The following is a 13,172-nucleotide window of genomic DNA, read 5'->3' on the forward strand; positions in this document are numbered from 1 at the left end:
TTAGGGCTGTTATACATAGGGTCGCTATGACTCACAAGCGACTCGACAGCACATAACAACAACAACAGGTGGGGACATAATCCAGTGAGAACCAGGCTGGAGCAGAGCAGGATGTGACTAGACAAAATGTAGGAACAGAGACAGAAGTTTAAGGTTCAGGTGCAAATCCAAATCATCAGGGATAGAGAAAAAGGAGCAGTTATAATATCCCCAAACAGGTGCCCTCCTTCACTGGGAAATTCCTAGGTTTCAAGCGTCATGTAAATACCCTTTGTATGATTCCTGACATCTACTTACAGATATCATTTTATTTCCTCCTCACAGCCATGCTGTGCCATGGATGCCATTGTTATTTCTATCTTAGAGATAAGAAACAGAGGGGATGCTGCCACTTGTTCAGAATCGTAGCTAGTGTAAGTGATGGACTGGCACTCAAGCACAGGCCCCATGAATCCACAGCCTAACCACTTCAGCACTACGGCTGTACAGCCACTGAGCTGGAAGAGACTTTTTAAAATAAACACACTCAATAGTTCTGCTCTGGTGATTAATTAGTGATGAGGTGAAGAAAGAGAATGATTCAGAAACACTCAAGTCCTGGGGGCCGGGAAAATTCTAGTGTCTTTGATGATAAAACCAGGGAAACAGAATCCTTCCCATAGCATGAACAGTGCATTCCCAAGTGGCTTGTACTTCCCTAAGAGGTTATGCATTTATTTGGAGTAGCTGTCTCCTGAGAGTTGGCAGCCCTTCACTGCTAGCTGGTCTTCTTAACTGGCAGCCTAGGACTCTTCCTGGTGACTTGATGCATATTGCTCACCCATGGGACACAGAAACCATGGCTGCCAAGACCTGCAGCCGAAACAAGCCCCCTCGTTATCATTCAGGCTGGAAAACGACCTTGAGTGCTTTTCAAAGCTGTCAAAGTACACAGCAGCTGTGAATGAATTTGTCACTCACACAGCTTGGCTTCCTAAGGCTCAGCCTCTGCAACCAGCCCACCAAAGGGCTGCAAACCTGATTAATATCCATGGAGAAATTGGCCTTGGTGAACCATTTCCATTTATAAGAACACACACAGTCACATAAAAATGCATTGAACTTTGATTTTTTTAATTGCATACTCTTTTCCCTTTGGGAAAGTATAACCATGAAGGAGAAGTGAAAACAGAGAAGTGTTACAAATTAATCTCCTCTCTGAAAGGAGGCATTTTCAAACATAGCCCATGCTCAGGGATCTCTGATCAAGACTCATGCCCCTCCCCTCTGACCCTGCAAATCTTATCTTATTCTGAGACATTTTTGAGGCTAGATGTAGCCCCCAACTTCAAGGTGTGAGGCATCATGAGAGAGGCTGGGGCAGCCACTGACCATGATAGATAAGAGGAGTCATTTTCTGAAGAGTCACTCTTGGTTGGGAAGAGGACCAAGAACCATTTACTTGCATTCTTTGAACAGTCATTGGGTGTCTGCTCTGTTGCTGACCCTATGCTCAGTACTGAGGAAACAGAGAGGAATAGGACATGCTCCCCACTCTCCAGGCTTCTGGTGGGGGAGATAGGCAAAGGAATAATAGAGGCAACACAGTATGACAGGTGTTTTTCAGAAGAGAGGCAAGGTTAGAAGAGAGGAGAAGAAACAAGCTGTGCTCAAGAAAATGCTGGCCTCACAGAGGGGTAGGAGTTTGATCTGGATCTGGAATGAGGAGGAGTTTGTCAGAACAAAGAGAGGAGGGCAGGAGAGAAGGACGTTTTAGACATGAAACAGCATATAAAAACACACAGAAGCATCAGACCATGTGACTCCCAGACACTATTTGGTGTAGAGGGTCCATGAATAGCTGAATGGAGATGACATTCAAGTTGTAGCCAGAAGTCTTTCTTGGTTTATCCAAGTTCTGTTCTGTGTAACAGAGTCACCGAGGGGTTTTAGGAGCACTGGAAGAGTGTGATGATGTAGTTTTCATAAAGTCATTCCAGTCACTTTGTTGAACATGAACTGGCAGAGGAGTAACTTGAAGTAGAGAGACCCTAGGAGGATAATTGTAGAAATTTAGGTAGCTTTGGAGAAAAGGGAATTTATTAAAAATACAATCAGAAGGGAACCGTAAGAAATGATGAAAAGAGACCAGTCAAGAATGGCTCAGTTTCTGGTTTTGACAGGTGAAAGGATAGAGCGTCTACCTAAGTTAGAGGAAACGGGACCAAAACCCAACCCAGTAATGCTGCAGTTCTCAATCTTGACGCTCCCCCACTTGGATTATGAGGCTGTAAATCTTCAGGGGAGGAGACTGTCCACCTTTCTCCCTCTTTATTATAGCTTACAGCCAATGACAGTGCTCACCATTTGCCAGGTACTTTCATATACCAACTCAATTAATCTTCACAGCAGTCTCTTGAGGCAGGCATTATGATTACTGCCCTTCAGAGGCACAAGGAGGTGAAAATGTGTTGTTCAAGGAGATAGACATTAAATGGTAGATCTGGGTTTACCATAAAGGGGAAGACAGTCCAAAGTTGACTCTGCCTCTCTATATATATGTGTCTAAGATTTCAAGTACTATGAGGATGCTGCTGACGATTACCGAGATCAGGAGGGCACCCTGCTGCCACTCTGGAAATTCCAAAATGACAAAGCCAAGCGCCTGGCTGTCACCGCCCTCTGCTGGTAAGTGTAGGCATTGCAATAACCCCAGCTACTCGCTCACGCCCTCCCCTGCCCCCCCAACCCTCCACCACGCCCACCCCCTCTAGCACCACACGTGTGCCAAGCCTTGAGTAGGGCACTTCAGCTGCACTTGACCTCAATGAGAGTGACATACATCAATATGGAACACGTGGACTTGGGATGACGATGAAACTGTGGGTTTATCCTAGGACTTCCCGCTGGTGTGGTCCTGACCTGGGCATTAGATGCCTGTAGGGTTGTTTGACACCAGTGTCCATGGGAAGGCGCCTGTCCGTGGGCACGCCATGCCAATCCCCCAGGTCAGTGGTGCATACTTCTTTTTGCAGGAACCCAAAGTACAAGGATCTGTTTGCAGTGGGACATGGTTCTTGTAAGTGACCTAGCTATTTATTCTCTTCCCCCCCACCATTCAACCAAGCAAGCATGTGGTGCAAAATTCTTTGCCAGTTATGAAAAGTAAAATGATGATTAGGACAGAGTTGGTTCCTTCAGGAGATTTAGAATCTAAGACAGACAAACATACCAGCAGTTCCTCCCAGATGAGGGAACAGATAAAGCTGAATATGTCAAGCTGAGTCTTGGAACTAAAGGAAAAGGAGGAGATCACTTCTAACAAAGGAGCCAGAATATGCAAAATTGGGAGGCATGAGAGATATGGCAGGAAGGGGAGATGTTGAGGAGGGTGGTAGGGTCATTTGCAAAGGTTTTGGGGTGGATTTTGTTTGGCGGTTTTTTGCATGTGGTTTTGTTTTTATTTTAAGCTAACAGCTTTTGTTTGCTTGGGTCCCCAATCAACACTCTTGGCACCAGCAGCCAGGAAATTAAAAGACTAATTGTGATGGGAAAGTCTGCTGATAGAGACCTCTTGAAAGCACTGAAGAGCAACGATGTCAGTCAGGAGACTAAGATGCGCCTGATATAGGCTATCATCTTTGCAATCAATTGCTATGATTCAGAGAGCTGGACAATGAGTAGGGATGATAGAAGGAGAATTGATGCCTTTGAGCTGTGGTATTGGAGAAGATTATTGAATATACCATGAATGGCTAAGAGAACGAACAGATTCATCCTGGAGAGGGTTAAACCAGGCTGCTCCTTGGAGGCAAAGATTCTGAAGCGTTTGTCTAACATACTTTGGACATGTTGCAAGGGGGGACCGGTCCTTGGAGAGGGATGTCATGCTTGGGAGGTTGGAGGAACAGCGCAGGAGAGGAAGACTGTCTATGAGATGGGTTGATTCAGTGACTGGGATAATGTGGGTAGGAGTGTCAGAGACAGTAAGATTGGCACAGGATAGAGCAGGATTTAGGGTGGTTGCAGGAAACTCAATGGCATATAACAACAAAAACCACCACAAACATCTTTTTAAAATGACAGGTTAACAGCCCATACCACTGTGGAGACTGGGGTGAAACTGTGGCTGTGGCACTTCTGCCTTGCTTTTCTTCCTCTTTCCAGGAGTATACGTAGTAACCGTGGAGTCTGGCTTCTCACTATGCCTCAGCCTTCTGGCCTCAGTTTTCCTAGAAGCTGACCCGTGGGTGAGGGCCCGTAAGCTCCTGCCTTCCCCTGAGCCTTGCTCGGTCAGGAGGTGAGGCCATCCATCAGTGACATATTGCTGTAGGCTTCTTCATGGTGGCACCCTTTGCAAGGTTTTTTTAAAGCCTTCTCTTAGGGACCATGGATACTGACTGACGGAAGGTATCCGGGAAGGCAGTGGTATGACCAGTGCAGAGAGTGAGTGCAGGGCAGGAGGAGAGAAGACTAGTTAGGAGACTAGTGCAGACTTTCCAAAAAGATGGCACGCTTGAGCCTCAACAGTGGAGTGAGGATGAGGAAGAGGGAGCTCTGGTGGCCTAATAGTAAGAAGCTGCACTGCAATCCCAAAGGCATGAGGTTCAAAACCACCAGCTGCTCTGTGGGAGAAGGATGGGCAATCTCCTCCTGTGTGATTTATCACCTCTGAAAACCCTCTCCTTTGAATTAGTTGCTTGGAGGGTAAGTTCTAACTCGATGGTACACAACAAGAGTAGACCAGGAAGCTCTGGTGGCTTGTTGTTGATGTATACCATCGAGTTGAACCGTCCCATGCTGACCCTCCAGCGGGTTTTCAGAGGCAGTTAATTGCATGGGGGGGGGGGGCTTGCCCATCCTCCCGCAGGGCAGCTGGTTGATTCAAATCACATGCCTTTAGGATTGCAGCACAGCTTCTTGTCATTATGCCACCAGAGCTTCCTTTCTGGTGGCTTACTAATAAGGAATTGTACTGCTATCACAAAGGTACATAGTTCAAACATACCAGCTGCTCCACGGGAGAATTGATGGGCAGTCTCCTCCTGTGCGATTAATTGCCTCTGAAAACCCACTGGAGGGTCAGCTATGGGTTGGTTCTGGCTCAGTGGTACACAACAACAGTACACCGCAACAGACCTGAGGAGGGATTGGGATAGGAGGGCAAGGAAGGGTAGAGATGCAGACTCACCTCCCTGTCTCATCATCAAGTCTGCCTTCTCAGCTGGAACCCCTGGGGCAGGCAAGGAATGCTTGATGTCTATCATTTGACCCCTAGGCCCTGGGGACCACCATTGCCCATGGTGTGTTCCTACCCCTCCTTGTTGCCACCCCTCCCAGAGAAGCAGCACTATAATAACTGGATCTAGTCATTTCCTTTCCTTTCATGTTCCTCAGGCTCAGCTGAAGCCCCTACCTCTCTGCTGGTTTGGCTGTTCTCCCTTCCTAACGGGAGAGGGCCCCACACTTCATGTCAGCTGCGGCTTTCCAATGTTAGCGGCTTGTTTTCTGGCTAGGAGGACCTGCATCTGTGAACAGAAAACCCTTTCCATTCTCTGAGTTGATGCTGGCTGGCAGGCAGACAAGCTCCTGGTCTCTGCCCCTCAGACTGCCTGTCCGCCCATTCTTTGACCAGGGTGGGGGGGATGGAGGCGGGAGGAGGAGGATTTGGTGTTTGTCATTCTTCTCAGGGAGGAGGCCTTGGAGCTGCTCCCAGTCTCGTTGTCTGGGCTGCCTTTGAGGATGCCCTAAATGCTTGCTTTGTGTCCCCTCTCCTGAGGGTGGGCTGCTGCCAAGTAGGAAGCACCCTCCCCCTCTGGCAGGGAACTAGCACATCCCTCCCCCTTTGCTGTAGCTACTAGGGCTGGAACTGGGCCTGGGGGGGGGGGCAGGCCCTTGGGGGAGTGTATGTAGACCCCCTGTGAAGCCACTCTCAGCTCAGGCTCTCTGCCTGAGGGGGTAGGGTTGCCAGTAGGTCAGGGGAGAAAGTGCTTCAGCTCCAGCTTCCACCCAGGGCCAGCAGGGGGACCAGGGTCATGTGGAGGATGATACTTTCTCTAGCTAGGAGCAGTGGAGAAGAGTAGACCGCCCAGGGACAGATGACCTGTCAAGCCTAGCAGCCTCATTGGGGCAGGTCCTTGCCCAGGACAGGTCTCTCTGTCATTTGTTCATCCTTTTGTCCATATTTCCATGCCTGGGTGGTGCCTCAGCTGCATATCTTTCATCTGGAGAATCGCTTCTCAGAGGTTCAGCCTGGGGCCAGAAACCTCTCTAAACCTTGTTTCCAGGTTGCTGGCATGGAGAACACCTGCCAGGCCTCCATCTCAGGACTATGATGAGGCCTACTAAAGGGAAAAGTCATAAAAGTTGTCTGTGGGCTGTGAAAACCAGCCCCACCCAGAGGACAATCATTGCTGATTGGTTTGTTGTTAGTTCCTCCAGCTTTCCTCCAGTGTCACCCCAACCCCCACAGGGGACATGAGCAGAGAAGGGAACAGAGAGGAATCAGACGAGGTCCTCATACTCTCTTTGAGAGCAGCAATGAGGGTGGTATCTGTAGTTACTGTTACTAGCTTGGAGTTATTGACCAGCTGTCAGATGGGCCATCTATTCTCCAGAGCCTCGCATATCTTAGCACACCCAGGGGGCCTTGAGCAAAGGCAAGGTGAGCTGGTACTCAAGGCCCTTGCATGCACTCCTGTGGTCACTTCCGGAAGTCCCATGTCCTTGAGTGCCTTGCTGCCTAGGTGCTTTATGGAAGAAAGAATAAAGCTGAGGTAGAAGGAGAGAGCCTGGATCCCGAGTGGGGTGGAGTGGAGTGAGGGACAGCTGGCCTCACCAAGTTGCTCTTTGAAGGTACCTAGAGACTAACCTCCGATAATTAGATTTGGTCTTATGAGAAAGACACCGGAATAAGAATTAGGGTTTGTTGTTGAGCTTGACCCTAATGAGTGCAGCACAGACTTGGTAAACTTCCTTTTACCTGGAATTTCCAGACATGTGTGCCATGACCCAGACAAACAAAACTTTGGCAGGGATAGATATTGACTATAAGACATTAATTTCCTATTTTGGGAACAGGGCAAGTTGACTGAGGTCAAGGCAGGAGCAAGCACAGGGAGAAAAGGGAATTAAGGTGATAGCACAGAGCATTCCCACCTGCCTCCCCTCGCTGGACGCAGGGTGCCAGGTGGTGGGGAAATAAGGCTGCTTAGAGAGCAGAGACTCAGATACCTCGTAGAGCCAGGCAACCAGTAGAAGGGAGAAAGAAGCTATCAGCAGGTGAAGGCAGATGGAGAAACTTTGGAGGGCAGAGGAAGCTGGTCCAATAAGAAACGGCTCATGGGGCAGGGCAGGGAGTTGGAACTGCTGGGATGCAATTATGTCAGCCAGCTGTGTTGAAGGGGTCCTTTACAGCCCATTAACCAGTTCATAACAGGGAAATGGAGGCTCTTTGTAGCCTATCAAGCAGGAATAGTGGAACAGTCATACTCTGTATGACACAAGGGCCAGGGCAGGTAGCTTCCTGGTGGGCCAATCTTGGAAGAACGGAAGAGCCAGCTGTTCCTTAGCCCAACCTCCCTCCAAGGGCAGCACCTTCAAAAAGCGCCAAAGTCAGGCCCTGAGTCCCAACACTAAACCCACTCCCACTGTGTCCCACCACATCCTGGCCTTCTCCCTGAGCCTGTCCAGGCCAGAGATACAGCGGTAGGGATTTAAATCTTCCCTGATCATTTATTTGTCAGCTTCACTAATTAAACAGTGTTAATTTCATTTACTGAAAATGGAAATTCATCCACCTCATTTCTCTCTGTTCATCCTCCACACACAAAATCCATCACTCCTCGGCTGCAGGCTGCGTAAAATTTACAGGACTAATTATGTTGTCAGGTCTCTTTGTAAATACAGTCCATAAAGGCCACTGTGCCTGCCGGGTTGTAGTGCAAGGGCATTCCCGTTGTTAGTTTAATTACTGGTTAGTTATTTAGGTTCTCAAATGTTTGCCTCATTTTCCCTAAATCAAATTAAATGTCCTGCTTGATGTATTCTGTCTCTAAGGCCTTGCTCTTACTTCCCACACTGTTTAAATATGACTTCTAATAGAATGAAAGTGCTTTGGAACAGTTTAGCTTCCTGGGAGGCTGATTCTGAAGCTGATGCCCTTCCTTGGGGTAGCTCTGAGCTAGTGGCTTCACTTTGGGGGCTGTGAAAATCCATTTGTGCCCTTGAAGTCTAAGATGACAGAGCTGAGGTATGGGGATCTGAAGGAGGTTCAACAGAAGAGCTGAAGGTCATTGAATCCATCCTCCTAATTTCTAGAGAAGGAGTGCTGGTGTCCTCTCCCGTAGGGAGTTGTGCTTTTAGCCCTAGGGCTGCCCCTCTGTGGTTGTTGGGATCCACCAGCATCTCTGTGTGGGGTAGGGGGTCGAGGGAAGATGGGCAGTCTCCTCCCATGCAATTTACAACCTCCAGAAACCCTGGAGGATAAGCAATCAGCTGATTCCACCTCAGTGATAATGATGAGTTTTAGGGTTTTTCCATTTCTAGAGATACTGTTTTCAGACTGTCTCAGAAAAAAAAAGTGTCTTCTGTGGGGCTTCTCCCTCTTTCTCAAAGTAGAGCTTAGGCCAACCTTTCCTAAATGTCTACTCTATTTGCTTCCATAGTTGCTTAACACAACACAAATTTATTTTTATAATTCTGGAGATTAGAAATCCAAAATGAGTTCCACTGAGCTAAAATCAAGGGATTTAGAAGGGTTGTGTTCCTTCCCAAGGCCTTAGGGGAAAATCTGTTTCCATATCTTTTCAAGCTTCTAGAGGACCCCCGAGGTCTATGGATTTTGGCCCCTTTCCAGCCAGCAGTCATATCATTCTGATCTCTGTTTCTGTCATTGTAGCCCCTTCTACAACTCTCTTTCCTTCCTCTTCCCCTTAAAAGGACCACTGTGATTGGATTGGACCCACACAGATAATCCAGGATCATCTCACATCTAAAGGTCTTTAACGTAATCATATCTGCAGAGTATCGTTTGCCAGACTTTAGCTTGATACTTTCTGCCTGTCTTACTCTCCCTGAAACTTAAGCAAAACCCCCAAGTTCTCCCAACAGCCAGAACTCTCCAGACTGCTAAAGCTATTTACCTTCAGGCCTGGAGTGGGGTTGCTGGGTATGAAGTCCCCTCTTAGTGATGATAGTTCAAGACACCAGTCTGTATCCTCCTTGAGACTCTAGTGGAAGAAGCTGGGCTCAGTCAATGCTTTGGGTTTGTAGGATGAAGCCACTCCTCTCAGCTGCTCCTCTTCCCTGAGACTATGGATTTCTGAGAGCTACTGAATCAAGTTCTACCAGGAATATCCTTGAAGAATAAAGGTGGGAGAGGTCTTAGAGATTAATGCCTAGCAGGTCAGGGTTAGAAGGAGGCGGCCCTATCATCAGAAAAAGCCAGCCTGCCAGGCTGTATCTACGCCATCCTTTGCTGACATCTGAGACCTACTAGCTGTCATCTGTGATAATGAGATGTGGGACACTCACCGGAGAGAGAGCTCCATGGTCTGGAAGGCCTCTTGAAGGAGTGGGTCCTCCAGGGCTAGTAGACTGTCATTAGGCAGGATGTGGGAGGGGAATATATTGTAGCTTAAGGAAACAGTGTGGGCACAAGTACAGGGAGGCAGAGGAACGAAAATCAGGCTAGTAGATTGGATATGTTGGGCCTAGTAGCAGCTGAGCTCCTGCCAAGACTTCTCCCTCCAGGGACCAGCCCAGTCACTTACTCTCTTAAGGGACAGGCTGAAAAATATGACAGAGAACAATAAAGTGAAATGAGTTCAGTAGGGGATGCCTCCTTGTCTGTCCTGTCCATGGGCTCTACACCCTAGCTCTGGCCACTCTGTCAGATAGTGAAGCTTCCAGCAGTAGAGGAGACAGGCTTTGAGACAAGAGGTTCAAGAGAACTTTTGTCTTGGCCAAAAAGCATCTGTAACATAGGGCTGTCAAGATGAGGATGCTTCTAAAAGCTTCCACCTCTCCAGTTCTTCTGAACATGGGTAATGGCTGGGGTTACAGGGTAGTGACAGAGAGGTAGACTTGAGGGCTGCAGCTGTGTTCTGTTCAGTGACTGATGGGACCAAACGTGTAGAGAATGCAAGAAAGCGAGAGTGGCTCCCTTGATGTGGGGCAGGACAGAGAGGAAGACCTCTGCTGAATGGCCCATTGTTGATACCTAAGCTGTGTCCAGCTCAGAAGGACACCACAGTGGATCTGTGGAAGCCTGGCCAACTGGCCTCGAACTTCTGCCTACAGCTAAGTTTCAGTCTACAAGGAGGGCTAGCACTGGAGGTTATAGAATAATGCCCACAGATGGTTCGTTTCTCTGCCTCTCATTGCTGAGTTTCTGAGGCTGTAAATTGCATCTCTCTACCGAGGAGCTTCTGCTGAATTCAAACACTCTTTGGGTTTGCAGTTCCCTGTGGAATTGCTACCAGAGCTTCCTCAGGTTGGTTTAGGGTTCATCATAAAGCCCCAAACCAAACATAATGCCACTGAGTCAATTTCAACTCATGGCGACCCTCCATCAGGTTTCCAAGGCTGGTAGGAAGAGACTGCCCATCTTTCTCGCTCAGAACAATTGGTGGAGTTGATTCCTTGTGTTAATAAGCCAACATGTTACGCACTACACCACCAGAGCACCTTAGGAACTCACTACAGACAATTTAATTTCAGTCCAAGTTCAGCCTCATCCTTGGCTGTATGTGTATAGGATGGTCTGGGGGAGCAGAGGGCATATGGGAATTATCTAGGCATCTACAGAATATCACAGCCTGGACAGGATTGGGCATCTGAGCTTCCTCTAATGGTCCTGCCCCATCCCAAGCCCACTCTACATATACACTCTACCATAGCAGATCGTTGAATCTGCACTCAGCTTTCTTATACCTCAGGGAGATAGGAGAACAAGTATCCTCCCCAGATAAGCCTGGTCACCTTTACTGATTGTTGTATTTGCCTATGGACCCTGAGAAGAGGTAGGCCATGTTTTCTGAATCTGCTTCTCAAACAAGAAAACTGAAGGCCAGAGGAAAATCTCAAGCTCTCTGACAGAGACAGAGCAGAGCAGAACCTCATCCATCTGGTGGGAAGAGTAAGGGGCTTCCCCAAAAGGGCAGTGTGTTCTGTAACCAAAGCAGCCCCTCTCCCCTGTGGGCAGATGACTTCATGAAGCAGAGCCGGGGCATGCTGCTGCTCTACAGCTTGAAGAATCCAAGCTTCCCTGAATACATCTTCAGCAGTGACAGTGGCATCATGTGTCTCGACATACACGTGGACCACCCCTACCTGGTGGTGGTGGGCCACTATGATGGCAACGTGGCCATTTATAACCTCAAGAAGCCCCAATCCCAGCCTTCCTTCCGCAGCTCCACCAAGTCCGGCAAGCACACGGACCCTGTGTGGCAGGTCAGCCTTGAACCAGGATGGAGAAGCAGGGATGGGAATAGTGTGTGCATCTAGGAGCCTTGGATATGCGATTTAAGGGAGGCAAAGGAAACATGCAAGGGTATGGAGATCCCAGGTACCAGTTTAGACTTTGAGGAGCTGAGAGTTAAAAGGAGTAGCAAAGGTAGAATGGAAGAGTCAGAAGGTTAGAGGGTCTCCAGTGAGAGTTAGGATATGCAGCCCAAGAGTTCCTATCAAGAGGGCCCCATCTGTCTGCTAAGAATCTTTCAGGCATGGGGATAGTAACTAAAAAGGCAATGACTGGACCTGACAGGCCCCAGTTGGATATGTCACAGGCACCAGATCCTCAACTCCCCAAAAGGGAGTCTGCTCAACCCTCTGGTCAGCCCAAGCTCAATTTAGAGGCTTCCTAGACAGGGGTGGCTACTGCTGGCCATCTACTCTTATGGTGTAGGTGGAAGGCCTGGTTCTTTTCCGCAGGCAGCGAGGTATATGAGTCTGGAGCTGAAAGGTGAGCCAAGTCAGTGAATGAGATGTCAGAGACATTTGTGGGAGCCCAAAAAGGTTGTTTCAGACATCACATGCCAGGCTGGGGCAAAAGGACTTGATTCTGTTGGCAACAGGGAGCTCTATAAGGTTTTGGAGACTTGGGCTCCTGTCTTGGGGCCTAAGTACTGTTTTCCCAAGGAATCCACCAGTATAGGCTCCACTATAACACTTCAGCACTTTAGTTAGCAACACTGAGTGTGTGTGTGTGTGTGTGTGTGTGTGTGTGTGTGTGTGTGTGTGTGAGAGTGTGTGAGAGAGAGAGAGAGAGAGAGAGATGTGTGATTCCACAGAAGGAAGCAGAAAGAATGTGTGAGCAGAAATGGGGGTGGGGTACTGTCAAGCAGGCCTTACTCTAATCAAATAAAACAGAAAGAAGGAATCCATTAGGCAGACTCCATTCTTTCCCTGACTACCTGATCCTGGGCATGAATTGATTCCCCCAACCCCTCTTACTGTCCCCCTTGCCCCTTACCCCCAGAGCACATGTGTAACTCATACACACATACACATTTGCTTGGAATATACCTCCCTCCGCCTCCTGAGCATCAGGCAGCGAAATGGGCTTTCCCATGCATGCTGGCTCATTAGCACTTCCCTTTGCAGCTCCCACGACCCTCTTATGGCCTGGCCTTTGACAGTCTTTGTCTTCAGAGGTGTATCTGGGTGTGGCTGGTATGGCACATGCCCTGGGCACCACCAAGGGAGATGCCAATAAGTAGTGTCTGTTCACCACCACGGTTTCCATTGAGAACTTTAAAAAGATCATTCGACAATTTAAAATGAACTGCTGTGGGCACTATTTTCTGTAGATGAACTACTGCCTAGCCCCTCCCTACCCCCTTAAAAAGGACCACTTTTACACAGAGGAGAAATGGTGTTAGCCTCAGCACTGGTTCTGACTTGTGGCTCTGTGGGATCCTAGGCCCCCTCATGAAAACACAGAAAAGCCACTGCCCAGACAGGCCCAGGCAAGACTCAGAGGCCCTCCTGCAGCTCAGAACAGCCAGCCCTGGGGGTGGCTGGGGAGGGGTAGCCCCTTCCTCCCCAAGACAGCCATGGTGACAGCTGCGGTTACAGGCAGCAGTGCTGGGCTCCTGGCCTCCCTCACTAGGCCTCTGCTTTTGACAGGGGGAGGGGAAGGTGGTCCCAGCATGGGAGGTCTGGAGGGAGCTGGAGGACAGAAAGCTCTG

The 13,172-nt window shown here is 48.7% G+C and overlaps 1 protein-coding gene across 1 annotated transcript in view; it reads left to right on the forward strand.

The window, feature by feature from the left end:
- Nucleotides 1-13,172, forward strand: part of DNAI1 (dynein, axonemal, intermediate chain 1) — a 49,631-nt gene that overhangs the window by 23,256 nt on the left and 13,203 nt on the right. Inside the window, exons 11-13 of the mRNA XM_006898544.1 lie at nt 2,550-2,667; nt 3,015-3,058; nt 11,186-11,433. Coding sequence (XP_006898606.1) covers nt 2,550-2,667; nt 3,015-3,058; nt 11,186-11,433 — 410 coding nt within the window. The remainder of the gene's footprint in view (nt 1-2,549; nt 2,668-3,014; nt 3,059-11,185; nt 11,434-13,172) is intronic.

Source organism: Elephantulus edwardii, unplaced genomic scaffold (genome assembly GCF_000299155.1).
Source record: "Elephantulus edwardii isolate Elephantulus edwardi_28Jun2011 unplaced genomic scaffold, EleEdw1.0 scaffold00232, whole genome shotgun sequence".
NCBI classification, from domain to species: Eukaryota; Metazoa; Chordata; class Mammalia; order Macroscelidea; family Macroscelididae; genus Elephantulus; species Elephantulus edwardii.